Consider the following 27,655-nt stretch of genomic DNA (forward strand, 5'->3'; position numbering starts at 1 on the left):
GAGACTTCTATGCAGCAGTGACTTGGCAGTGAACAGAAGGCTGTGCTTCTGTCCAGAGTTGCTGGTTACACCAGCAGACTCAGCAGTGACCAGGAGAATAGTGGAGGCCTAAAGGCAGGACCTCCTACTTCGGAACAACAAAGGAGACTGGTGAGTCTGTGCAGCTTACTTGAAACAAGCCGATGGGTATATTCATGGGTTGCAGACTTCCCAAAACAAAGAGACAGGTTGTCTCAGCCTCCAGAGTCCGGATGAGCCTGATATGGGATGAGTGAAGAGCAATACACAAAGGGCCTTTGAAAAGAGACAATAAAGATACTGCTGTAACCATACCCACAATAACCATTGAAACACCTAGAAACCCAGATACCTGAGGGCCTCTAAGTTTGAAAGTGGAGAAAAAAGGACGGGGTGGTCCTCATCATCTAAACTTCATCCATCGGAGAGGCTACTATGAATAGGATATGCTGGTCCCCAACAAGAGTTTTCAAGTGGCCCGTCGTATGAGAATACTTGCATGGTCAACAGAGACTAAAGGATTTTATATCTGCATCATAGCTCTAATCATACCTTAGAACTATGAACTCCAGTCTTCGGCAATGGAGTGAAGTGGCCCAAATGGTAATGGTTGTCATGCTTGCAAAACAAATCGCTGGAATTACAGAACATATAAATCCCCGGAGTAATCTCTACAATTATGGACTGCAATCGATGTAATAGTGTTACTGTATACTGAAGATTTTTGATTTCCCCAGTCGATTACAAGACATAGAGAGACCATTCAACCATGGCTGCCAACAGATTAAGGAGGGATGTCTCAATTAAGAGCTTGCTCTCTTCCGAGAGTCATAAGGGAGTTAAACAGAAAAAAGGAAACATCGAGTGGCCTCTTTCCTGATAGATATGGTGCCTTAGACCCAGCCCCCCATATGTTACAATATCTTCAACACTTGAAGAAAATGAAGGGAGAAGTAGCCATGATCTGGGGAGACTTAAAAGAATACCTCAAGGAGATACAAAAAGATGTACAGGAGATAGCCAAATGAGGAGATGTTTTGGAGTCCACAATGGACAATCAATCAGAAGAGTTCCCTTTACGCCAGGAATAAGATAGTGATGTTAGAAGAACAATATGAAGACTTAGCTTTCATACAGAAGTATATTGAAAATGAGTTGCAGCGGAATAACTTAAGAACATGAGCTACATAGAGGAACAGAGGCGGATTACACTTGAGCATATGTGCATAAGCTACTACACATTATCAGAAATCGCCTGGAGGATCCCCTGGTAAGTATAGCTAGAGTGCACAGAATAGCAGCTAAGGAAGTTCAGCAAGTCTCCCCTGGGCCTGAACGCTCACATCCATTTTTACGATGACAAGGAGGAAATATGGGAAATGGTTCCCAACATCACTCTACTGGATTACCAAGGCCACAAGCTTCTGTTCTTGAACAACTTAGCAGCTAGCACACTAAGACAATAACAAGAATTCAGAGAAATTACCGAACACCTGTGGAAACACAAAAGTTCATACCAATGAGGCCATCCGTTTAGACTCATATTTACTTGGAACTCTAAAGTATATATGCTCAAATTCACCAAAACAGCTAAAGAGTTACTGAGCATTCCTGACAACGGAACCCCACAATGATACAAGCTATCAACGTCAAATAAACAATGATACAAAAGAATGTGGTTGGGTGTCAAATCCTGTAGACAGCCTGGTCCTCTAATGCCACAAGAAATAGAGAAAACAAAACAAGAGGTTATCAATAAAGTGACTAGGTGGCACTAGAGTGCCGGCGAGCAAGATTAATGAAGTCTGTGAAGCACTCACAGCGCAGATTCTCTATCCAGTATAATCCTCCCCTTGGGAAGTACTAATACAACTCAACTCCCACATCGGCATTGCCCGGCACTTGCTGCGACCCGCTGCTGATTTAAAATCTGTGCAGCGGCGAGTGCAGATGTGAGCTGGCAGAGAGAATTGCTCGAGAGCAGACAGGCCTACACGGGCAGTGAGGTGAGCTGGGGTGGCCCAGACAGGCTGATATGCTGACACGACTTCTCCGATGCCGAGGTGTGTGGAGACAGCACCTGCGACCAACCGAGAGGTAGCCAGCGGAATCCCGGAGGTGTGTGGGGCAAGCAGTGGTGTGGACACGGATGACTGGTGCTGCGGAGGCTGTGGTGGGGTGAGGCCTTGGGGAGTCCGGGCGGCCAAGGGATGCTGCTGGAGCCCGGCAGGGGAGAGAGCAGTGCTGTGCCTGGCTCCTTTGGGAGCGTGTCCCCGGGAGGCACTGGGCCTGTACTGGGTGATGGCGTATGTCGGAGGAGCAACACTGCGGACACATGTCGTGGCCCGCATCGAGAGTTTGGAGCCATGCCTACCCGCCCGGCCACAAGGATATTGGAGCGGGTGAGTGGGCTGACCTGGAGCCTGAGAGGGATGGAGGCTGTGAGTCAGCCCGGACCTGGGGGTGGCACGACTGGTGGTGGACTGCGGCACTCACAGCCTGGGATTGGACCGAGGCAGGCTGTGGGTGCCGTGGCCTCGAGCGCCATGTGCTGCCTGGGCTGAGGGGACTCACCGGATACTGCTACGAGCCAGACACGCTAATCAACCTCAAGACTTACATGCAGGACTACGGGTATGGGACCAGACCCCGCATGTGGTAGGCCCCCACCTGGGGGGGGCCGGGGCCCTACAGTAGACCAAATTATCTGGTGCCCTCCCTGTTGACCTTAGACATGCATGCTGTGCTAGGCGATGCTGTTTGAAGGTGCACAGAGGGAGAGAGGAGAGCCTCCTGGGTGGAAAGGTGATCCAGGGCTCTGGACCCTGCCTGCCTCGGTATGAGCTGCAGCGGCAGCAGGTCTGCCTCGGACCAGTGGATATCCATGAATGGAAAACCTGTTGTGTGGATCGGCGTAGATGAGGAAATCAGACGCAAAAACAATGAAACTGCAATTCGGGGCCAAGAAATCAACCAGGCTGCAATCAGACGATATGGAAAGTAACACACACAATCTGCAAGTACTGGGGGAGGTCTCAGACATTGGGGACATGAAAACTCTTCTGCTAACAATGCAGTCCAGCCTGTCCTCAATAGACAGTAAAATGGACAACATGTGCACCAGGCTGGTCTTGCTCACCAATTAGCTGATGAGTCATGCTGGACGCTTGTCTGAGGCTGAGCAGCAAGGTCAAGGAGGAACAACTTGTGAATAGTGGGTATCCCAGGGTTCATAGATACCAAGCCACATGGAACAGTACATAGAACGCCTGCTTACCACACTGTTTGGAGCGGATGCATTCTTAAAGATAGTAGTGGTGGAAGGAGCGCACAGAGACATGGCGTTGAGCCCGCCGCAAGGTGCACCTCGATAATTGCACTCCTCTTGAATTACAGAGACAGAGAGGCGGCACTAAGAATCGCTCATGAGAGCGCCCCCTGAAATTTGAAGGTAACCATCTCTCACTTTATCCAGACTTCACGCTGCTGAACCAGGAAGCTCAGAAAAAATACGCATCAGTCAAACAGAAAATGAGGCAAGCAAACATCCCATTCGCAATGCTGGACCCGGCCCCACTGATGATAACCCACAAGGGAAAAGATCACATCTTTGCTACCCCACAGAAGGCCAGCAAATATCTAAAACGCAGCCGAGAGACTGAAAAACCACATCATTGGGACCATTCCAGTCCGGGCTCATCTCCTGCCATGTCAGACCAGGATTGAATGAATGGGTGACAAAGACCGCGTCAGCTGTGCTCAGGACTGAAGACTCCCCCGTGGGAGTCTCAGAGAGGGTGTTGTAGCCCCTTGGTTCACCACACCCACCAGACTACAGATGCACAAAGAAAGACATCACAAATTGCTTGTATGCAGGCCACCCCGCCTTATACTGGTGATATAAGAGGACATGGCAATGCTTGATCCCTCTGGGTCCAATACAGTTTACCCGGGCACCCTCTCTACTTAAAGGGGTGTCCGCCCGACCCTTTAGATGACCCCATTGGGGAATATTACTTTAACTTTTGAAATTCTACTGATAATTCTGCTTGATATGATTTGAGATTTCAAAGGGAGGGATTTTCCTGGTGGATTTGTAAGTACGCATGGGAGGGGGCGGGAGGGACAGTTTACAAGTTATCAAATGCCACATGCGCACACAGTTAATTTACACACATGCAATACTGATGGTTGCTCACGCACTTCACCCCTCCCCATTATCAACTGGACTGTACACTTATCATTAGATGCCGATAGGTGGGACGGAGAGTCAGCCCTCTAAATCTGGCTATACATTCAACTGCCTCATGTGGAATGTAAGAGGGTTGACCCACGCAAGAAACTACACACACTAGCATACTTAGAGAGGCACAACATTCACCCGGCTTTATTACAGGAGACTCGCTTCGCAGCTGGGATGCCGGCCTTTTTCGCGACATGCTGGGCTCTTTATCAACAGTTTGCCACTTATTCCTCCTACTCCTGAGGAATCGTGATTCTGATCCGTAAGGGCACCCCATACGTACCTCAGAGTGTTAGAAATGACACGCAGGGTAGATACACAATCCTTTGGGGCAGACTAGCACAACAGTCTGTTACCATAGTTAACTGCAATGGACCAAATGTAGACAACCCCTTTTTCTTCAGTGCCATCTGGTTTCATGTGGTGAATATAGGTTCAACACAAACACTCTGGGGTGGGGACTTTCACTTGCCTCTTGACTCATCCATGGACAGACAAACCAACGCGGCTTCATCCTTTACCAGAGCTGCAGATCGCCAGCACACTGTTTTGACCGCATATGGTGTGATAGACAGCTGGCACTGGCTACAGCCTCATGACAGGGGTGGGCACTTTCTATTCTAGTGTACATTCTAGCTGGTCCAGGCTGGATTACTGGTTAATATCCCAAACACCAGTGCCCTGGATTAAGGAGGTCACTCATCTGGCCCACACATACTCTGACCACTCTCCGGTCACTTTAAAGCTTGAATTGCTGGCCATTGTTTCCCCACTTATTAACTGGCAACTATCCCCAGCACTTCTATTGGACGACCCCTTTCATAATGAACTTAGGAGGGAGATAGTGGAATTCATCTACAGGAACCCGGGCTCAGTATCTAAAGTTGGCGCGATATGGGAGGCCTTCAAGGTTACAATGCGAGGCCTCTGTTTAGCAAAGGGCGCTGGTATCCTACGTGATATCCAGTCCACCATAACTCGTATAGAGACAGAAATTAGAGACCTAGAGTCTGCATTGGCAACAACACAAACTGCTGACGTAATTCAGCGACTCCGGGTGGCACTGACTGACTATCAGGAGACGGCGGAGTGGGAGGTCCTCTTCAGGGGCAAATATGCATAGGTGCGTTCTTACTGAGAAGGGGAGAGACCGGGACGTGCGCTAGCCACCACAATTTGTGCAACATGCTCCGACAGCACTATTTTGGAGATATGTGAACATTCTGTCCACATGCTCCGAGACATCTCGGATATACTTAGAGCGTTCGTGATACATTATGAGCAGTTCTACTCCTCCACTAGGGAAACACCACCAGACACAGACAACTATTTAGAAGATGTTGTGCTGGGTTGGCTCAGTGACTTACAGTGCGGGTTTCTGGCAGCTGACCTTGAACATGATGAGATACGAGAGGCCATAATGTAACTGCAGTCAGTTAAAGTCCAAGGCCCCGATGGCCTACCAGCGGATTTCTATAAATCTTATGTGGATATACTTGTTCCACTATTAAAAGAGGTCTATACTGAGGCCAGACATGTGAAACAGCTTCTACCCCGTATGAGGGTAGCCCTGCTCATTACACTACTGAAACCAAATAAAACAGCCTCTAGCTGTGAATCCTACAGGCCACTATCGCTCATTAACTGTGACATAAAGATACTGACCAAAATGTTAGCCAATCGATTAAGCCTATTAGTGACCTTTCTGACCAGGCCGGACCAATCAGGGTTCATTCCAGGCAGGGCTACTTCGCATAATTTATGCACACTCTTTGCAGTACAACAAAGTATAGGCCCCAGGATCCCCTCAGCAGCGGTCTTCTTAGATGCCACTAAGACGTTTGATTACCTCGAATGGGACTATTTCGTGGTCATACTGAGACGCATGGGATTCCAGCCAGCAATCATGGCCTGGGTTGCATTGCTCTATTCTAATCCTTTGGCTTGTGTGAAGATTAACGGTGCGCATTCTGCGCCCTTCCGTATAGCCCTGGGACCAGTCACCTCTGCTATTCGTGCTTGCGATGGACCTGCTTGCAGCCAAACCCTGCCAACATCACAGCACATTTGTGATCCACACATCTAGTAGACATATACTAATTTCATTATACGCAGAAAATGTAACATTATACCTCATAAACCCTGCAGAGAGCTTAAACCCAGTGTTGCAGGAGTTTATAAAGTTTGGACATATGTCCAGTATCCGAATAAACTGGGGGAGATCGCAAATTTACCCACTGACTGCAAACATGCACCGATTCAGTCCAGATTTACCCCTTCAATGGAATGACACAAATCTTGAATACTTGGGCATAGAGCTGTCCAGAGACAGGGAGCTAATGCGTGTAAATTATGGGGCAGCGCTAGAAAATATACAGTTCAACATTGCACGCTGGATTACCCTTCCTATATCGATGACAGGGCGTATCTCGCTAATGAAAATTGTCATACTTCCCAAATTACTGTACTTATTCCTAAGCATTCCGTTCCCACCAACCAGACACTTTTCCAACTGCTAAAAAAACAGTTAATTCGACTAGCATGGGCTGGAAAGCAGCCGTGTTTGAAATGGGAAATCCTGACCCAACTGTTTGCCTGAGGGGGGCTTCAAAGCCCCTGATCGAGAACTCTACTCTATTTGCGCACAGGCGCAGTTCGCGTATTACTGGTACTGACCTCCACCGTACATGCCGCATCTGGCAGTAGAGCAGGGTTACATGGCCCCAAACCCATCCTTTGCATATTGGAGGCCCGACATGGGAGTTAACTCCCCCCATCCCAAGACCCCCCACAGGATTCCACAGTGGCCTGTACACAAATAGCCTGGCTATAATATTATACTCGCCAATATGCCACTTTTGCACCAGGGAGCAATCCCAGTTACGTGTGAATCCGCAGGTAGAAAACTGCTGACAAAACTTGCCCTTCACTCATGAGGTGACTTATATAAATAGGGCCAATTCCAGGACCGGGACACATTCCCAAGTTGACAAGTTGAGGACGCCACTTGACAATTTCTAGTTTATCTATCTTAAATGGAGCATTAGAGACATCACGCCGGACTTCCACCTAGAACCACCCCGGGTGAACACTTTTCACACATTGTTACAAGCAGACAGCCGACGATACTTAGTCTCAACACTTTACCAATCTGCACAGCAAGAGCAGCCAATAACACATGGTGGAGCGAGGGAAGGATGGGACCAGGAACTGCAGATACCTTTGTCAGCTAAACAGTTGGTCCGTTGCTGACAACAAACTGGTAGGATCACAGCAGGCAGCAGATCGAGAATTATACACTGCAAATTCCTCCACAGACTATACTACACACCAATGTGGCTTCATAAGTACAGCTTACAGGCAGATTACTGTTGTGCGAGTTGCAGCAGAGAGTGTGCAGGTTTTCTACATTTGGCTTGGGCTTGTCCCCTGGTGCTGCTATTCTGGAAAAGAGTTGAAAACGCTATGTCCCTCATGATAGCTACACCACTAACGCTCACATCCCAGATGGCTGTGATGGGTTACACTGAGGAAATGGGGTTTGATCATCGTAGATATTTGGACTTAAGTCTCCTGTTGGCAAAAAAGAGAGTGGCCTGTATGTGGGGAAGAGGCCCGGTGCCTAAATTCAAAGACTTGATACTTGACTTGATATACTGTAAAGAGCAGATAGAAACTTATGCTGAGTTGTTGCTTCCCAGCTCACAACCTAGAGACCTATCCGTTGGGCAAATTGACTATAACTACTGAAATAGTCAATCCAAAGGCCAATTACGACACTAAAGGAGGAAGACAAAATATATTGCAGCATTTGCAAATCTGTTGGAATGGTCTGATTGATAGGACAGAGGGGAAAGGGACAAGCCAATACTCAATACGGGTGAGGAGAAGGCAGTGTTGTTAATCTGCTGTTATCTGATGTTACTGTTCTGAGAGTTAACAGTTGCAGAAGCGTAGAGGGCATACATTAATACAAATCAAAAAGATGCACTGTTCCACAAGAAAAGGCAGAGGTCCACTAGGCACATCTAAAAGTAGAAGCAAAAGCCCTCACACATTCTCGTCAGACTGGCACTGCAGTGTCTGACAGGCCTCGCAAGGGGGCTCTTTGCCGGAGATCTTAATTGGTAGTGCGTGCCGTGGTTAAAGCAAGTAGAGATTAATTTAAACCTACAGGCAAAAAGGAGCTGAGGAGAGAGGAAAGTTAAAATTAGCTTGAGAATCTCAAAAATCTCTATTTTATTGATCATGAAGGTTCCTTCACTAGTGGTTGAAGGAAGACGCTTCCTCCACCCCACTGTCTTTTGGTAGAGTGGTGGAACATTATCTCCATTCCACTCCCTAGTGTTTTTAACCTTGGCCGAGACCCTTTATGGTCATTTCAACTTTTTTAACTAAGCCAATTTTAACTTTCCTCTCTCCAGCTCCTTTTTTGCCTGTAGGTTTGAATTCATCCCTACTTTCTTTAATCACGGCATGCACTACTAATTATGATCACCGGCAAAGAGCCCCCTTGCGGGGTCTGTCAGACATTGCAGCGCCAGTCTGATGAGGAGCAAGCCCTATGATGAAGCATGACATCCAATCTCTTGCTTCACTTTTAGAAGTGCCTAGTTGACCTCTGTCTTTTCTTGTGGAACGGTGTATCTTTTTGATTTGTATTATTATTACGGAGGCTGTACATTGGACCATATAATCTGCCTGTCCCTCTCATGGTTATATGGTATACATTAATCACCTGTATAATCACCTATTAATGTGCTGTACAAATAGATTCACAATGATGTAATGGCATGGCTTGTATAGTGTTAAAATGTACGTTTGCAATAAAACAATAAAAAAACAAATCAAGTATGCAGTAAAAACAAATGATGGCTGCATATGAAATAAAAACAGAGTGGCCATTCTTCATTATGCACCTTTTTCCCTTTAACATGAATCACAACATGGGGAAAGGGACGGGCTGGAAGAGAGGATGAGAGATCAGTTATAAGTCAGATCGCCTTCAGCAGTAACACATGCCAGGAGGAAGAATGACAGGAAAGTTACGAAACTATTACACCCGAAGGATTTTCTACTGTAATGAGTCTGGCTTTTATCCTGAACCTTACAATTGCTCACCTCAGTGCATTTTTATTGTTCAAGTTTCTTTTTTTTATATTTCGTTTCTCTATCCTGTTCAGGAATATCTTATTTCTTCAAAAAGTGATAGTTTTAATTTTGTGGCATGATATGATGTCACAGTGGCATCATTCAATCCTAGAACACTGTGATGCCTTGGAATGTGGGGACAGTTGGAAGATAGCGACCAGTGGATAGCTGTTAGATGAGGTGTTAATATTAAATGCTATTCTTACCTTCAACAAAATAAATAAATAAAAAAAATAAGGTGACTAAACTCCATGTGTGCTCCGGCATTGAGGCCACTTGAAAGTATATATGACCGAAGCTAATGATATCACCCTGAAAACAATGACTAAACACACTGAATGAGTGACAACCAGCCCAGGGGGCGTCATGAAAAACAGAGCCTGGTGCAGGAGATAGCTCAATATGACCAACACCATAAAGGAGAAGTAGGTGGCATAATTGTGTTAGACATTTATGAATAGGATTGTATGTTGCTTAACTATCACTGTTTACCCTATTAATATTACAAAGGAGTGGCATTAAGAAGAAGGGTGGGTTGGTACCCGGCATCTCGGTTAAAACAAGAGACTGACTGTGTTGAATTTCCTTCACTTAACAGAGGCTGATATTTTTGTTACAGGAGACCCTTCCTCTGAAACAACACCAAGACAGACCCAAATCTAAGCTTTTCCCACAACAATTCTTTGCCTCCTCTGTGTCAAAAAGAGAGTGAGTAGCGATTCTTTGTAGTACCACTTTTCAAGGGAGGATACTGAACCACCTTTAAAAGGGAGGATACTGAACACATTTGTGGATAAGTCCGTTAGGATAGATGGATCAGAGATAGACCGGGAGGGGGGGACAAACATACTATTCTGTCCCTCTGTGCCACTAATGACCAACAAAAAGCCTTACTTAAAAGGATATCACAGAATGATTTGAATTAGCTGTGGGAGAACGTATTGTAGGATGCTGCCCCTACTTGACAATTGATCCTTCCTGCTCCAACTTGGCAATCGATCCTTCCAAAGACCGCACATATCAGAAAAATGATGAGAAACAGGTAGTAACTTTAGAGATGAAACAAACTGGCTGAGAGAAGTGGGTGTGGTAGGCAGCCAGACGGATCTGTATCCTGTGAACACAGACAATGTGCTCTACTCAGCAGCTCATACATCATAAAGCCAAATTGGTTACTTTTTGGATTCTGACAGACATTTAGTCCCAATAGAAAAAGCCTGTTAGACTTGGCATCCTTGGCGTGGTCTCCCCTAACTTTTTGCCTCTGTTTTCCACATTGTTGATGTGTGCTGGACTCTGTTCTTGCTGTTTTTGTTACTCTGGGCACTTTACCACTGCTATCCAGTGCTAAAGTGCAAATGCTCCTATGTAAAATGTATGTATAATTGGCTTTCCATGATTGGCATATTTGATTTACTAGTAAATCCCTAGTACAGTGCACTAGAGGTGCCCAGGGCCTGTAAATCAAATGCTACTAGTGGGCCTGCAGCACTGGTTGTGCCACACACATTATTAGCTCTGAAAACATGGCTCAGACCTGCCACTGCAGTGTCTGTGTGTGCAGTTTTCAAACAGCCAATCCGACTTAGCAAGGGTACCCACTTGCCAGGCCTAAACCATCCCTTTTCTTACATGTAAGGCACCACTAAAGTAGGCCCTAGGTTTCCCCTTGGGTAGGGTGCAGTGTATGTTCAAGGTAGGACATATACTAATGTGTTTTATATGTCCTGACAGTGAAATACTGCCAAATTCAGTTTTCACTGTGCAAGGCCTATCTCTCTCATCGGTTAACATGGGGGCTGCCTTTAAATATTATTAATGTGTCGATTCCCTTTGGGAGCAGATAGTAAAATGGAGTTTAGGGTCTCTGAACTCACAATTTAAAAATACATCTTTTAGTAAAGTTTGTTTTTAGATTGTGTGTTTGAAAATGCCAATTTGAGAAAGTAGGCATTTTCCTGCTTAAACCATTCTGTTACTCTGCCTGTTTGTGGATTCCCTGTCTAGGTCAGACTGACAGTTGGGCTGTTTGCACCTGTCCTCTAGATAGTGACACAAAGTGAGCGGGGTGTAGCCTGCATATCCTAGTGATCCATCTGTGCTGGAAGGGAGGGGAGGAGTGGTCAGTCACACCTGAAAGGGCTGTGCCTGCCCTCACAATGCAGTCTCCAACCCCCTGGTGTGTGTCTGGGGCATGGCCTGTGCAAGGCAGGATCTTACAAACAAGAAAGACTTTCCTTTGAGGGTTGCCTACTTCAAAGGCAGAATGGGGTATAAGTAGCGGACCCAAAACCCCTGGAAATTAGATCACTTCTGGAATCAAGAGGAGCCTCTGCCAAGGAGAAGAGCTGAGGAGAAGTGCTGCCCCTGCCTGTGCCTGTGACTGTGCTTTGTTGGGCTATCCTGCAGTTACTGCTTCTGCCTGTGAAAGGGGACAAAGACTGGACTTTGTTGTGCATTCCTGCTTGAGAAAAATCTCCAAGGGGTTGAACTGAGCTTGCCTCCTGTTGTTGAAGTCTCAGGGCCATCGAAGACTTCCCCTGACAGCACCTGGACTCTCTACTGAGACTCCTGCCCTGCCAAGTGCTGCCCTATCCAGACCCTGGGCCCTTGAAAGGTGAAGTTGGCAGACAAGAACTGAAAATCCATGCACAGAATGCTGTGCGGGGAAATTTACGACGCACCTTCCGCAACACGGCTGATAAATGACGCTCCGCCGGCTTTGCGGCTGAAATTGAAGCTCCACCTGCATCGCGGCTGTGAGATCGATGCAATGCGGCTGGAGAAACAACACGCAACACCCGCTTACGGAGGCTGCTAACAACGCAAAACCCACGCAGCGCGGTTCTCGAGCACTGTGCGACTGGATTTTCCACACATTGCCCCTGGATGTCCAAGTCAATCCGACTTTGCGCGGATCCGAGGTGTCCCGTTTGGAAAACGATGCATCGTTCTCTTGAGAGGGAGAACGACGACGCATCGCCGACCCGACCGTAGAAGGAAACGACGCATGGCCTCACTTGCAAGTAAGGAATCAATGCATCGCTACCCTTTTCCGACGCACGCTCGCCCATGCGGCTTTATTTCCGACGCTAACCAGGTACTTTGTGTAACAAAAGCATTCTCACTGTTTTCTAAGGATTAGGACTAGTATTCTTTTGAAAATTCATACCTTGACTTGTGTATGTTGGAGTTTTGTCATTTTGATCTTGTTTGATTTACATAAATATTTACTATTTTTCTAAACTGGTTTGGTGTCCATTTTGTAGTGTTTTCACTGTATTACTGTGTGTTTTGGTACAAATACTTTACACATTGCTTCTGAAGTTAAGCCTACCTGCGTATGCCAAGCTACCAAGGGGGTGAGCAGGGGTTAACTGAGTGTGATTCTCCTTTACCCTGACTAGAATGAGGTTCTTTGCTTGGACAGGGGGTAACCTGACTGCCAATCAAAGACCCCATTTCTAGCAAAGCCTATATAGTTAATATCTCTGTCTGACCCCCGCACTGATACCCTTACACATTCATGCAGCAAAATGTGATTCTTGTAGTGGGAACCGGAGACTAAAAGACAAGCTACTGAGGGATCCAGCCACTAAAATAGATCTAACACAAAAAATGTAGATTATCTGCGGGAAAAAGATACACCAGAAGTATTCATCAAGGTGCTGTCGGAAGCTCTTACGGTGGTGATGAGACTTCATATAATAACAGCCTCCTGCGTGAAACACATTAGGAAGAGAGTCAGAAAAGGGTTAAAAGCAAAACCGACAGACCTAAAGAGACCACACAACTAACAGGGTCTAACAAAACATGGCATCAAGTCCTAGACTATGACAAAGCAGAATATATGCCATTGCGCACTAAACAAAGATTTGATATGGCAAATTCCTGATGGTGCAACCAGAAGTGCAGTCTACATTGGCTAGAGTATATAGAATCAAAGATGAGGGAGGCAATCTAATACTAGAGAACCAAGAAGTTTGTAACATATTTAAACAGTTCTATAACTCTCCTTATAGCAAGCAAACCACTGATATAGAAGATTTAAGTAAGTACTAGGAAGTACGCACAATCCCTTTCAAGTGACAACAGAAACTAGACAAACTCACAGAAATTGTTGAATTCGGGAGCGCTATATATGTAAATTGAAACTGGGCAAAGCAATATGTACTGACGTGTTTATTAATACCTTTTATCAAATGTTATGCTCCTCCTCAGCACCTATCCTCGCCAGATTAAGTAACAGCTTTGGAGATGAGGACAAGTTCACAGAATGAATCAGAAAGGTAGCGATTGTCCTTGCCTCAGAGTCAGGGAAAGATAAGACCTCTGTGCTTCATACAGGCCAATTTATTTGCTGAATTCAGATTATTTACTGTTCTGTTGGCATCCAGACTAAGACAGATGATGGCCAAATTAGTTCATGCCGACGAGTCAGGCTTCGAATATGATAGACAATATGGCAATAACATTAAAAACCTATTACATATAATAGAAAATACCCAGAGGAAACGTACAAATCAACTTTTACTGTCTCTAAGCATTGCAAAACCTTTTGAAAGGGTACATTGGATACAAAAGGCCTGATTACAAGTAGAAGCATTTTTATCACCTTTGATAAATAACGATACCATAGAGTACACTGTTTAGTGGGTGCGTTAAATGCCACCTCTTACAAGTTTATGGGGAATAGCGTGCGGATGTTTTATGTTTAACACACCAAACTCTACCTTATACAGTAAATATCGTATGTTTTTCCCTGCTAAATTTCGACAGGTTTGACCTGCTTAAATGTAACAAAGGTTGAGTTATTTACTGCATCGGATAGATATCGGTTGCGTTAAATAGCTTTAAACTCCTAAGTCCAACCCATGCATAAACAGAGGTTAACTCATTGGTCGGAATATTAAGAGCCACTTGTTATCAGGCCCATAGTGTTTTGCAAAGACTGAGAGTTGGTGACCGGTTCTTGAAATGGACCCTGATGGGAAACAAATCATTCAAAGCACATGAACCATGAAAAGATGTCAGAATCCTTCAATATTCAGCAGTTCTAAAGGGGTGTTGCTTGACAGGCCAAGATGGCGGTTGCTCTGTTACAGCTCCGCGCCATTGGCCCTACAATCCTTACAAATTAAATACAGGGGATCAGCATCAGCTGTTAACTGTGCTGCCTACGGCACCCTTGAAAGTGGGGTGCCCTTGTCAACCGTCACTCCCTGGCGCTGTGGGTGAGGTCCTCTCAGGTCGGCGGGGACTGGCGTAGCTGCAGCCCATGTTTGAAAATCTGGGTCCAGTGACACTTGATGGTAGGCTACACCTCCCACCCATGGTTTGAGCTCCACAGGAGAACGAGGTGAGCTGGGGAACCCAACTGCAGGGCGCCCAAACTGGCGTTACCCACAGAGAGAAGCTGCGGAGAGAGGAAAGGCTGCTAGACAAAGGTGGTGACTTGCTGGACTGGGCAGTGGGCTGCTTGGAGAAAACTTTAGCCTGCCTACCAAGCCCAAGCCAGGTATGACCAAGCAGATAAGCTCCCTCTTCTAACTGCCACCTGTGGCTTCCCCATAAAATCTGACGACCTATGGCACAGGAGCGTGGCGGGCTTCTGCTGCGCACAGAGATGATAGGAGGGGAGGCAAAGGGCCCAGCGGACTGAGAAAGTGGCCTGCAGTGCCGGGTCTGGAACTCCTCGACATTGGACACCACTGAATGGCCCCCACCCGTGAGCTGGCACAGCCCTGCCTGAGGATTCTGCCATCTGGAGCAGTGTGGACAGTGGAGGCGGCTGCTGAGGGGCACCTGGCAACTTGCCTTAGCCCCCGCAATGGTACTCTTGTTGCAGCAGAGTGGACTGCTAGGCTGGGGCCCCCCACTGTAGAACTTGGCAGAGACTTTAAATTCTCATAGCTGACTCTCTTGGTGGTGGGTGACCTTGTCCCTCCCTTCCTCCTTGCAGACATTATTATAGACCATCAGGGCCCACCATCGTTCTGAGTTATATACCAAGGCATTGCCGAAAGCACCTAAGATACTTTGCTACTCTGACAGGGTGTGGGGGACTTGCCTCCTCTTATTGACCACTCTGCAGCAGCCACAGGGGACTCATAAGACCTCTGGGGACAGCGGACTGACTGGTGTAGCTAATTTATATGAGTGTAACCAAAGGAGAAACGTTTCTGCCCTAAAATCGCAGGTGCAGGTCTGGAAAAATGTACCCTTAGCTACAAACCGGGGAAATAGCCCTATCCAAAATGATCATTTTTCCTAGGTTGCTCTACTATTTTGTAAATGTTCCCTTTATCCCCCCAGGATGCTTCTTCCAGGATCTTGATACTATGTCAGAGGAGCTTATGTGGGGAGACATGTACCATCGCATTGCACTGAAAAGGTTGCAACTACCAAGTATGCAGCCGTAGATTCGGAGCCCCATCTTCTGATGCTTACTATTTAGTAGCACAATTACAGTGGGTTTCACAGTGGTTAGCGGGGTGGTTCATTCATGGAAGAGAAGTGCAACGGACCCGCTCCCCCCCTTACACCATCTATGCTCTGTGGTTTTCTACTCCCCAAAGTTGCACCCCTGACCACAAGTTCACTGCAAGTCATGATTGCCCGTAAATGTTTTGCTAGGGTCTCCCACCTCCCACGCCGCATTCCACCCTACACCCTAGCACTTCCTGCAGCCTTCCACAATTTCCCAGATCCTACTCAGCCACTGACTTGAGGAGCTGGCATGAGCAATCCCTGAGCACATTAGGAGGGGACCTCTTTGCAGATGTCCACCCCTTACCTTCAACCGACTTGTCTCTGACCAAGCTATTCCATATGGGCGGTTTCTCACATTGAGACTGCTGTGTAATGTGTCCATTTTCTTGCGATAATGGCTTTACTCCTAGTCCTACTCCCTCGCCTTCCTTTTAAACCAATGAGGCCTCCCGCCTCCCCCTAGACCCTCCCTTCCCCTTTAAACCCCCCCCCCCCCACCCTTACCTCCTCCTGTACAAAAACCAAGCCCAAGCAGCAACTCGGACAGTCCGTACCGGGAGGGCGGGAGGGAACGGAAAAGGAAGGCGAGGGAGTAGGACTAGGAGTAATGCCATTATCGCAAGAAAATGGACGCATTACCTCCCGTCCCTCCCTCGCCTTCCTTTTAAACCAATGAGACATAGCAAGAAAAACACAGGAGACAGACACTGAGTTGCAAGAACCTTTATTCATATCCTGCCCCAAGGACACCAAAACACCCTACCCCTATTACCTCATAGAGGATAAGACCCGGTGACCTAATACCGACTCCAAACTACCCAAGTCCGACAGCCTATATTGACGCACAAACGTCAAAGGTGAAGCCCAAGTGGCGGCTCTGCAAATTTCCACCACGGAGGTCCCTTGTAGTTCTGCCACTGTAGCCGCCATACCTCTGGTAGACCGACCCTGAATCCCTTGAGGCGGCACTACCCCTTTCAAGGAATAGGCCAACAGAATCAAAGATCTCACCCACCGACTCAATGAAGCCGTGGAAGGTTTCTCACCTTTACGTGCCGGACCGAAATTCACAAAAAGCGAATCCCCCTTACGAAAAGAAGCCACCACCCGCAGGTACTCCAATAAAGCCCTGCGTACATCCAACGAATGCAAACGGACCTCTTCCTTTGAGGAGGGATCAGGACAAAATGAAGGAAGGATCACCTCCTGACGGGAATGGAATGAAGAATTGACCTTCGGAATAAAGGAAGGAACCGGAACCAGAACTACCCGATCGGGAAAAACCTTAAAAAAAGGAAAGGAACAGGCCAATGCCCCCAACTCCCCTAACCGACGAGCCGAAGTAATGGCTACCAAAAATAACGTCTTCAAAGACAGATGGCGTAAATCACAGTCCCCCAGTGGCTCAAACGGGGCCTCTGTCAAAACATCCAAAACCAAAGAAAGATCCCAGGAAGGAAAGGAACGTACTGGGCGAGGAAACAAATTAACCAGACCCTGAAAGAATCTAGGCATCAGGTGCCCTTCATCCTGAAGATTCCGCCACGGACCTCTGAATGCCTGAATCGCCGCCCACTGTACCCTCAGAGATGCTACTGACAAACCCAATTGTGCGCCGTCCTGTAGGAACTGCATCACCTCAAAGATAGATGCGCATGTAGGATCCAACTCATGATTCAAACACCAAAAAGAAAAAACCCGCCACTGTCTACCATAGGAAAGTAAAGTGGAACGCCGCCTGGAAGCCAACAATGTAGAACTCAACGCTACAGGTACCCCCAGACCCGTCAAGCCCCGCCGTTCAACTTCCAGGCCGTCAAGTGCAACCTCCTCAACGACACCACTGAGAGGCAGGGAAACTCCAGGGGGGATGGACAAAGAGGCAGAGGCCACATCCACCCTTCTGCCATCAGCCGTAACAACGGGAACCAATTCGCTCGCGGCCAAAGAGGTGCAATCAGGATAACCCTGGAGCCCAGATCCCTCACCCTCAACAGAAAAGCCCTGAGAAGTTGAAACGGAGGGAATGCATACAACAGACCCCTCGGCCAAGGACATGACATCCCGTCCACCTCCCAGGCCTGGGGACACCGAAACCGGGAGCAGAAGCGATCCAACTTCGCATTTCTGCGGACCCAAACACATCCAACACTGGAAGCCCCCAAAGCCGAACCAGATGCAGAAACAGAGACTTTCGGAGGGAGAAAAGTTGAGACGAAGGAATCACCCTGCTTAGAAGATCCGCCCGAACATTGACCACCCCCGAATGTACGTAGCCCTGAGAGAAGGAACCCACTCCTGAGCCCACACAAAAATCTCCCTGGCTAGACTGAACAGAGCCCTTGACCTGGTCCCTCCTTGTCGGTTGACATAAGCTTTGGCCACTAAGTTGTCCGTCCGAATAAGAACCGCCGTCCCCCTCAGGGACCCGTGGAAATGGACCAGAGCCAGAAAGACCACTCTCAATTCGCGCCAATTCGATGACCGACTCGCCTCCCGAGGGGACCAAAACCCCTGAACCTGAGCCGACCCTGTCCACGCACCCCAACCGGAGAGGCTGGCATCCGTAGTCACCACCACGGGCCTCAGAGGAGATAAAGAAACCCCTGAGGAAATTCAATTTTTAATACGATCGTATCGACCCGCCATTTTGTGGCCCGCCGCCATTTTATGTTGCCTTCACTCAGGCAGCACAGCGAACGAAGTCCATTCTGCCTTTTCTGCTTATTCTGCAACATGGTGTTCAAAACAGCTTTCTGCCTCTATCTTTACAAGGCTGGTATTAAGGTCTGACCGAGTACACTAATCCCTGTCTGGTTTTCTAATCCTTGTTTCAACTATCTGTAGGCTCACACTATTCTCCGCCGATCTTATCTTATCGTCTGGCCTTCGCTGTCCTTTGCTAGTATTCTCTCATTTCACAACTGTCTTCCAAACGCACACAAACTTATCGCACCACATGCAACTTCGTTGTGGATCGGTTAATGAATTAGTTCAAGGGAGGGGTGACAAACACAGCTGGAGGGGAGGCAACCTTAAGTCACTTGATACTTTGTTCTGTCTTGTTTTCCGACATTTCTATTGACTCTGCTCTATCTTTACATCATTCTTACTGGCTCCTTTCTATGTGTTCTGGGAGTGTATGTAGTTAATAAATGTTTTTATACGGTATATAAGATTGTGCGCCACAAAGTAAAGTGGCAGTCTCCTGAGAACATACCTTGTGTACTTCTTGGACAACTGTACTAGCTGCAGCTAATAAAATCTGATCTTTTACGCCTGACAGAGTGTCCCGTGTCTCTGTTAGTTGAGGCAGGTGAATCCAAGGAGATTTTAGGCGTACCCTGCGCCGCCAGGCCCAAAAAGGTTCTGGTTCTTCACCCCTACCCGAAGATGATCTGCATCCAACCACCATTGCAACTCCCTGCGAATCAATCTGGACCCCGGAACCCTGTCCTTCAGAGAACCGGACCCCGGAGTCCACCTTTTCAAGAACCACGTCATCGGGCATAGGAGATGGAAACGCGCCCAAGGAACCAGAAATATCACTGATGCCAAATGACCCTGCAGTCGCAACCAAAGAAGAGCTCGTGGTGCAGTCAGTAATACAACCTTCCTGACCAAGGTCTGGAGTACACCCAATCTCTTCTCTGATACCGATACCAAGCCTAGAAGAGTCTGAAACCGAGCCCCCAGAAAAACCAGATCCTGGGACAGAACTAAATCTGATTTCTCCCAATTGATTAAAAACCCGTGGTTTTGCAGGACCCCCAGAACTTGGTCCACCTGTCTCTGCAACAGGACCCGTGACTGGGCATGAATTAAAATATCGTCCAGATATGGATGAATAAACACCACTTCTGCATGTAGCAAAGCCACCAGGGGGCCAGCACCTTTGTGAAAATCCGAGGAGAAGATTTCAGACCGAAAGGAAGAACGCAAAACTGGTAGTGTTCTTGATCCACAGCAAACCTCAGGAACCTCTGAGAAGATCTTGCCACAGGCACGTGCAGGTAAGCATCCTGCAGGTCCAGTGACACAAGAAAGTCCCCTTGCCTGACCAATGGAAAGATAGTCTGAAGAGACAGCATGCGGAAATGCACTGTCCTGATCCAAGTTTTTACTTCTTCAGATTGAGCACTGGTCGAAAACCCCCTGAAACTTTCTGCACAAGAAAGAGGACCAAATAAGTTCCCCGACCCCTTTCTTTCAGTGGAACGCGGGAAATGGCCCCCTTGACCAACAAGTCCCTTACTCCGTCCAATAATGCCCTTCTCCTTGACCCCCCTGAAGGCAGAGGGGTGGGACGCACCCCTGAATCTGGAGGAACCCTCACAAAATCGATGACATAACCATTGGCCACAATGTCTAGCACCCAACGATCGTTGATACTTTCCTCCCAAGCTGAAAGAAAGTGACTCAGCCTCCCCCCAACCGGCCCTATGCCAGGCCCACAGTGATGTCAGGACCCCTTCTTGAAACCACCCCGGTTCGCAGGAGCAGCCTTCTTAGGAGAAAAACGCGGCTGAAAACGCTGTTTCCTAAATGAAAAGGATTTGGCCTCCCTATTCGGAGAAGATCGGGAATGCTTCTTCCACCCTTTATTAGAAGTAGAACCCCCTTTATAAGGTAAGGCATGTTTCCGTTCCTTAAACGCCTTGGAAAGCATGGATGGCAATTGCTCTCCAAACAAGTTACGACCTTCAAACGGCAGTCTCAGCAAGGCCGCCTTCTCCCCTGGGTCAGCCTTCCAGGAACGTAACCAGAGGGACCTACGAGCCCCAATCAAAGCCCCAGAGGCCAGCACTGAAGTACGGGCCACATCTGAAGAAACATCCGCCACCAATCTGGCCTGTTGCTCCATAACAGCCAGGAGCTCTGAACATTCTGCACCTTCCTGAACAGCCACCGCCAGCTTATCAAAGTCTTGCACCAACGACTGAGCCGCATAAGCAGAATATATACCTGCCCTTAGTGCCAGATTCTCACTGGCAAATGCCCTTTTAAGACCTGAATCCACTTTACGATCCGTGGCATCCGTAGGCACACAATCCTCCGGATTTACCGCCGTTTTACCAATCAGGGTAGCTAAAATTGAATCCAGGCGGACCGAAGGAGGTAATACATCCTCACCCTCAAGTAAATACAGTTTCTGCAGGAATCGTGGAACCTGAGCTTTATCCACATCTTTCCATTCACGAAACACCATATCCTTCACAGGTCCCTGGAAAGGCATGGCAAACTTGGAAGGGGTCTGATATTGAGGAAATAAGTGAGAATCCGAGCTTGAAGGATGAAACACTGGGAAACCCAAATTGTCCCGAACATGTGCCATCACTTCCCACATTTCCTCTCTGGATACATATTTACCCCCAGATGATGTAGATGGAACCTCATCACCCTCACTGTCTGACGAGGACTTCCTTGTAGCAGCCGATGAATGAGAAATCTTAGAGTGACCAGTCCTGATCACCCCTACTTGAAGAGCCCTGGTAACAGCCACTTCAATCAGCTCCTGCACCTCCTCCCTGGACATGAGGGGAGTGCCCCTATCCTGTAACTGTGAGCCCCCAGGAGTGGAAACTCCAGCAGCACCCTCCTCAGAGGAGGAGGAAGATGAGACAATCCTACGCCTCTTTGCCTGAACCTTCGGCATGACTATCCAATAAACACTGTCTTACATCCCAATCACTCCCCATATATAGTGACTAGGACCTGCCCCCTAGAAAAAAACCAATCCCCAAAAAGGTCAAACATTCCTGGCCAAATAATAAAACTGCGGGCAGAACGCCCGTCCTACCAGCCGATTCCTGGCATCTCAGCCCAAAAATCGCCATCCCACAGCTCCTCGCTGCTCAGTAGCGTGGTAACCCGGAAATGAAAGCCCCAGCCACAAAGGGCCGGTCGACCCCGTCGGCCGGCCCTCATTCCGCGTAGTTCTGAGCAGCCCAGCTGCTCTCCTACCAACGCGGTCAGCTGCCGTACTCCTCGTGGAGCTCCGCACCCCGAGGAGCACCTTTAACGAAGACCTCCAGGCCCCGCCGTGCAGGTAAGGGAAAGAAAAAAACGTCTAGACGAAAGAAACAGGAGGAGGTAAGGGTGGGGGGGTTTTTAAAGGGGAAGGGAGGGTCTAGGGGGAGGCGGGAGGCCTCATTGGTTTAAAAGGAAGGCGAGGGAGGGACGGGAGGTAATACATGTTGCCTTCTCTTGTGCTCACACGACGAAGAACCCGAAACACACCCCATTATACAGACTCAGCTACACATGGGGACAGGACGTTGCCTGATAACGTGGATATATAAAGCCGTGTGGGAACAAATTGGGTTCTCACTGCTGACCCTGCGTGGCAAATGGGAGGATGGTACAGGATGTGCGCTACATGACACCAAACGGGATCAGGCTCTGTAATCTTCCCAAGATCTGTCTACAAATGTACGCTTTAAAAACATACAATTTTATATTTGATACCGAGTCGGCCTGATGCCAGAACAGATCAATCAACCGCTACTTCCTAATGCACACATTAGTTGCCCCCGTTGCTATTCTGCTGATTTACAGCATAAGTTGTGGCCTTGCCCGACACTGTCCTCTCATTGACATTCTGTTAGTAATGTGTTACAAGAGGTCAATGAAATTACTGACATTAACACGTGGGAGACCTGTGCCCTTGGCATCTTCAAGCGTAGGAAGTGCCACAGGGTGAGAACGCGCTTTGCCTGCATGTTCCTCCTGCTCGCTAAAAGAGTCTTTACTCTGCAGTAGAGAGCAGAAAAAGCGACATCAATGGCTGCATGGCATGGGGCGATGCGGAAATTGGGGAAGACCAAGGGTGAGGCCCTGCGCTATGAAGAAGTCTGGCACCTTTGTAAGCAACGCATTTCTATGGCCTGCAATTACTTAGCAATCACTTGAATTGTGATTCTATACAAAAACAATTGAGAGATGTACTAGGCAGGGTTGCCATCTTGCACCTCATTTATTTGCGCTCACCTGAAAGCCCTTAGCTAATGCCATTAAAGGTAAGTAATGCACTTTATTGTTTAGATTTTCTTAAAAAAGAATTTACAGTACATGACTAATTTGGAAAAAAATACTTAAGGATCTAAAAAATGGCCAAATTAAACCCAGAGTAATTAATCACATATTGGCCAAATAGCAAAACGTGTTAAAACACATCCACACATTCAATGTACTATCTGTCTATGTATTTATTTTAGGAAACATTGAACGTTATAACAAGAATCAAGTAGCTTCGTTCAAACGAAGCAACTTGATCATATAAAGCTAGAACTTGATTGATAGTGTCTAATTGACCTTAACTGGTCAGAAGACCACAAAGACTTGTTTGTGAATCTATCTGATTCCTCCTGCTCTGCTGTGACAGTGTTTGGAAGTTAGGAATCAGTTCTTCTGATTCCACTGATCGATTTTTGGTATTGTTATCTTTAAGTATTGTGAGATGTGTAGTTGTCTTTAACTATTGTATTGCTACTCTCATGTAGGTATGCTTTGAAGGCGAAATCTTCCCATGTATCTTCTTCGTCAATCAGTGAGTCCATGTACCCTCTGTCCCCCAAGTCCCTTCTTCCTCATGGTCTTTACTCAGTCACATGCAGAGTTTCTCTTTCATTTATCACCAAAGTCCTGCTGTCTCTGCATTCAACCCCTGCTCCAGCCATCTTCAGGAGCCTGTTACTTCTGTGCATAGGTCACTGCTTTGCCTTTCTTAGAGTCTTTGTTCCCTCTAAGTCTCATTGCAGCTCCATAAGTGAATAACTGGGTTCTAAGTGACTAACTTCTGCTTTCTCTCATCTACCCTCTTTCTTGAAGTTCTACATTAAAAGTAACATTGATTGTCTCTTCTGCAAGGTATCTTGATTACGTATGTTTTAAAATCTCCTTTGGAAGTAATTGGCCTTCCCATGAGCTGAGTTTGTTCTACACCAATGCTGGAGTATATCCTCTATCTGTGCCATACCCCTGGCTCTCTATCTGTCCCTAGGTCAATGCTCTACCTGTCTTGAAACCCTTATATCTTCCCCAGTACTTTATTTATAGGTCTCTGAGTAGTCTGGTTGCCAATAATATCTTGCCTGTTTCTCAATATCGATGTCCTCTTGTTTTCCTGCTCTCTTGACACCCTCCATAAAAGTAGTTGGGCATGTTGATGAATCAGAACAGAATCTGTTCTAGATTGAATGCCTATTTGCTGCAGTTTACATATGTATTTGAATCTCCCTCTTTTTCTTGCTCTTTTGCAGCCATCACTAGAAGTGTCAGTGTCCATGCACGAGCCTTTGCTATCCAAGACACAACTGTTGAATGGTAATTTGCTGAAGGTCACCCTTGAGGCAGCCTATTCTGTCCCTGAATCGTGGATCCCTACTGGACCCCAGTACAACTATGTGGTCAGTCTGCAACTGCCAAACTTTGAAGAGGTGAGAAGCTGCAAATAAATAGAAAAAAGTGTGTGTGTGTGTGTGTGTGTGTGTGTGTGTGTGTGTGTGTGTGTGTGTGTGTGTGTGTGTGTGTGTGTGTGTGTGTGTGTGTGTGTGTGTGTGTGTGTGTGTGTGTGTGTGTGTGTGTGTGTGTGTGTGTGTGTGTGTGTGTGTGTGTGTGTGTGTGTGTGTGTGTGTGTACTACTATGGAAGAGGATCTTAGCTTCTCTTTGAGACTGTATCATTTTCCATATGACTAGGCTGGTGTAGTGACGTCGCTTCTCACTTTGTCAGTGTGTAGTGAGTGCTCACAAACTCTTGTCACTCTCTGTGTGCATGAACTGTGGAATTGTTTGCACAAATACAGCAGGACAGTTTGGCCATATTTTGGCACTTTATTGTGTGGGGAAACGTGGTGGCTGCAACTCTTCTTTGGTGCAGATTTGTGAGCTGTACAGAGCTTAACTAACCATTAGGAGATATGTTGGCATGTGCCTCTCCCCATCATGAGTTATGTTGGTGGCCACCATGGGGTTATAGGTCAACATATTGTTTCAAAAACATTGTGCTACCATAATAGCACATTGAAAATATTGAGGACCAAAAGATCTAGATGGTTACTGCATATAGGTAATTATAAATTTGCTGTTCCTAAATCCACATGTATGTGTGTGTGTGTGTATATATATATATATATATATATATATATATATATATATATATATATATTCACTTAAAAATACAAGAGTTACAGGAATGTTCTAGTTAGGTTCTGAATTTACTCACACAAAACCAGAGAAATTCAGCCATTATAGTTAGTTATTTCAAGTAACTATAACGCGCCCTAAGGTAACTATAACTCGTGCCTCCGCCATGCACAGTTACCCGATTAATCATTTAACTGCAGATGTTACAATGACATTATCAGTGGTGTTATTAAAGATGTCATTAGTGCTGTAATTTTTGGGGTAATTAGCAGTGCATGGTGAGGGTGCAAGAGTGAAAGTGACTGTCTAAGCTTCTTTTAAATTCTCATTCCTAACTATAACGTCCCTGTAACCTTAGGTATTTTTCAGTGAATGTCTTTTTTTAACGTAGAATAATTTTAATGACTATACATTTAGCACTGCAGCACAGCCTTTGGCCATAGACAGCGGAGGTGAACCGCAGGGCCTGCCGCCAAATCCCTATAGCCACCCAACCCTGCACCGAGCATGGCCAAAGGCTGTGCGTGGCAAGGTTTGGCTAAGAAGCTTGGACTGTGGCCAACCCTTAAAATGACCCAGCCCTGCACTGCACACAGCCAAAGGCTGTTTGGTGTGGGGGTTGGCTGCAGGCCCTGGCCTGTGGCATGGCCCTGCAGCCAACTCGCATAACCTCCCAACCCCGCACCTTCCATGGCCTTTGGCAATGCACAGAAGGGTTTGGCCGTAAGGCCGGCCTGTGGCCAGGCCTTGCACCCAACTCCTTGTAACCACCCAGAGAGTTTTTTAAACATTATTTAATTATATAGTTACAATGATATATTTTAGGACAAATTTAAATAAAAAATGTAATTGTCAAATAAAAAGAATGAGATCACCATTCTGGATATACCTCAAACATTTTCAGTTGAAAAGAAGTTAAATTAGGCAAACAACCAGACACACACTAAGACTGGAACCCTCACCGACCTTCAGTGTGAGGGCCAGGGACCTTAACCACTAGTCCGTAGATGACTTGCTAGTGTATAGCGTCCAGACTTAACTTTGACATTCAATCCAAAGATTACTTTGGTGCGAAAGACTTAAAAATTGCATCACTAAGAATGTTTAGCATTCATCATCAATACTTTCAACCATAAAAGCAAAACAACCACCGGTAAAAAGATAAAAGATAAGTAAAAATTAAGTTAAAAAAGGAAATAAGAAGAATAAAAAAGAACATCCTTTACGGCCTTAAAACACATAAAAACCAAACACCTAATCTCCAAATTAATCATGGGGTTTTGTTCCAGTCTAGGTGTGTGGTTAAGATTTGATGACTAAAACATTCCATTGTCAATTTTTCATATTGTCCTTATTTTTGAAGTAAGTTCCGCATCAGCAATTTTCCCCAAGCGATTAATACGTACATGCCAGGCAGCTGTAATGTACTTACTAACCGCACTGGGTAAGGGGGGGGAACTTTCCCTCATCAGAATTCTTAAGGCAACAATACAATGTCTTACCCCCATATTTCTACACACTGGCCGTAACCACTTTCGACGCGCAATCAAATAGGCAGGACATAAAAACATAAAATGTACAGTGGATTCAGAATTATGGTTACAGGTCGGACAAAAATCAGATCTTGTAGTTGCATTCCACTTACTGCCATATGATTTGAGAGGCAGACAAGCATTCAAAACACTAGTAAATACACAGACACACTGCATGAGCTACCAGGACTTGAACCATCAACCTACCGAGTGACAGTCCAATAGCCTTACCAGTAAGCCAGAAGTAACTTCATTTTTACATTTTTTTTAATAAAGCTACCGGATAGCGGTGTGAGCCACAAGACCCCCGCATCCTAGCCGGCACTCGATTCTTTTGGGAGCCAGTATTAATCCCACAAGCAGGGAGCAGCTTGAAATATGAGCTCCCTTCTTGTGGGAGCAATGTTTTCATATGTTTTCCTGCATGCATATTTGCATGCAGGGAAACAGATGAAAACTCTGCTTTCTGCAAGCAGGAGCTGTTTGACAGCTCTCATCTGCAGAAAGCAGAGTTTGTTTGTTTTTGCTGACAGCTCCCACCAAGCAAATGCAAACAGCTATGTCCTTGTTGTGGGCACCCCGGAACATAGCAGGAGCCGGCCCTGGGAGGTAGGGGGAGGGAGGTGGTGATCCTCAGGGCCATCATTGGCTCCTTGAGGAGGGCTGCCTGTCCCTCCTCCAACGTGAAGAAGCCCCGGGAGGTGGTGGTCCCCGTGGACAGGGGTCCATGACGGACAACCTTCCTTCTTTAAATACAGCTCCGGGGAGGTAGCAGTCCCCGGGGCTGCAGGGGCTGTGCACCCCCCCCTTAATTAATATATTAAGTCCCAGGGAGGTGGTGGTCCCCGGGTCTGCAAGAGGCGGGGATGCGGGCGCGGCCCCCGCCCCACTCTCATTATGATTAAAGCCCAGGGAGGTGGCAGTCCCTGGGGCTGCGGGGGGACCTCATGACCCCCCCCAATTCTATGTTATTTAAGCCCTGGGAAGGTGGAGGTCCCTGGGGCTGCGGGTGGGCCGTCCCCGGGGTTGAAGCGGAGTCCCAAGATGGCTGCCAACACTTCCTGCTTAAAGTGT

The 27,655-nt window shown here is 46.9% G+C and overlaps 1 protein-coding gene across 3 annotated transcripts in view; it reads left to right on the forward strand.

Annotated features, from left to right (window-relative positions):
• The window catches only part of CFAP70 (cilia and flagella associated protein 70), a 947,035-nt gene that overhangs the window by 185,947 nt on the left and 733,433 nt on the right, over nucleotides 1–27,655 (forward strand). For all 3 annotated transcript variants that reach the window (XM_069210675.1, XM_069210677.1, XM_069210678.1), the window contains one exon: nucleotides 24,166–24,342. In XM_069210675.1, the coding sequence (XP_069066776.1) occupies nucleotides 24,166–24,342 (177 nt within the window). The remainder of the gene's footprint in view (nucleotides 1–24,165; nucleotides 24,343–27,655) is intronic.

This window comes from Pleurodeles waltl, chromosome 10 (assembly GCF_031143425.1).
Source record: "Pleurodeles waltl isolate 20211129_DDA chromosome 10, aPleWal1.hap1.20221129, whole genome shotgun sequence".
Classification (NCBI taxonomy): Eukaryota; Metazoa; Chordata; class Amphibia; order Caudata; family Salamandridae; genus Pleurodeles; species Pleurodeles waltl.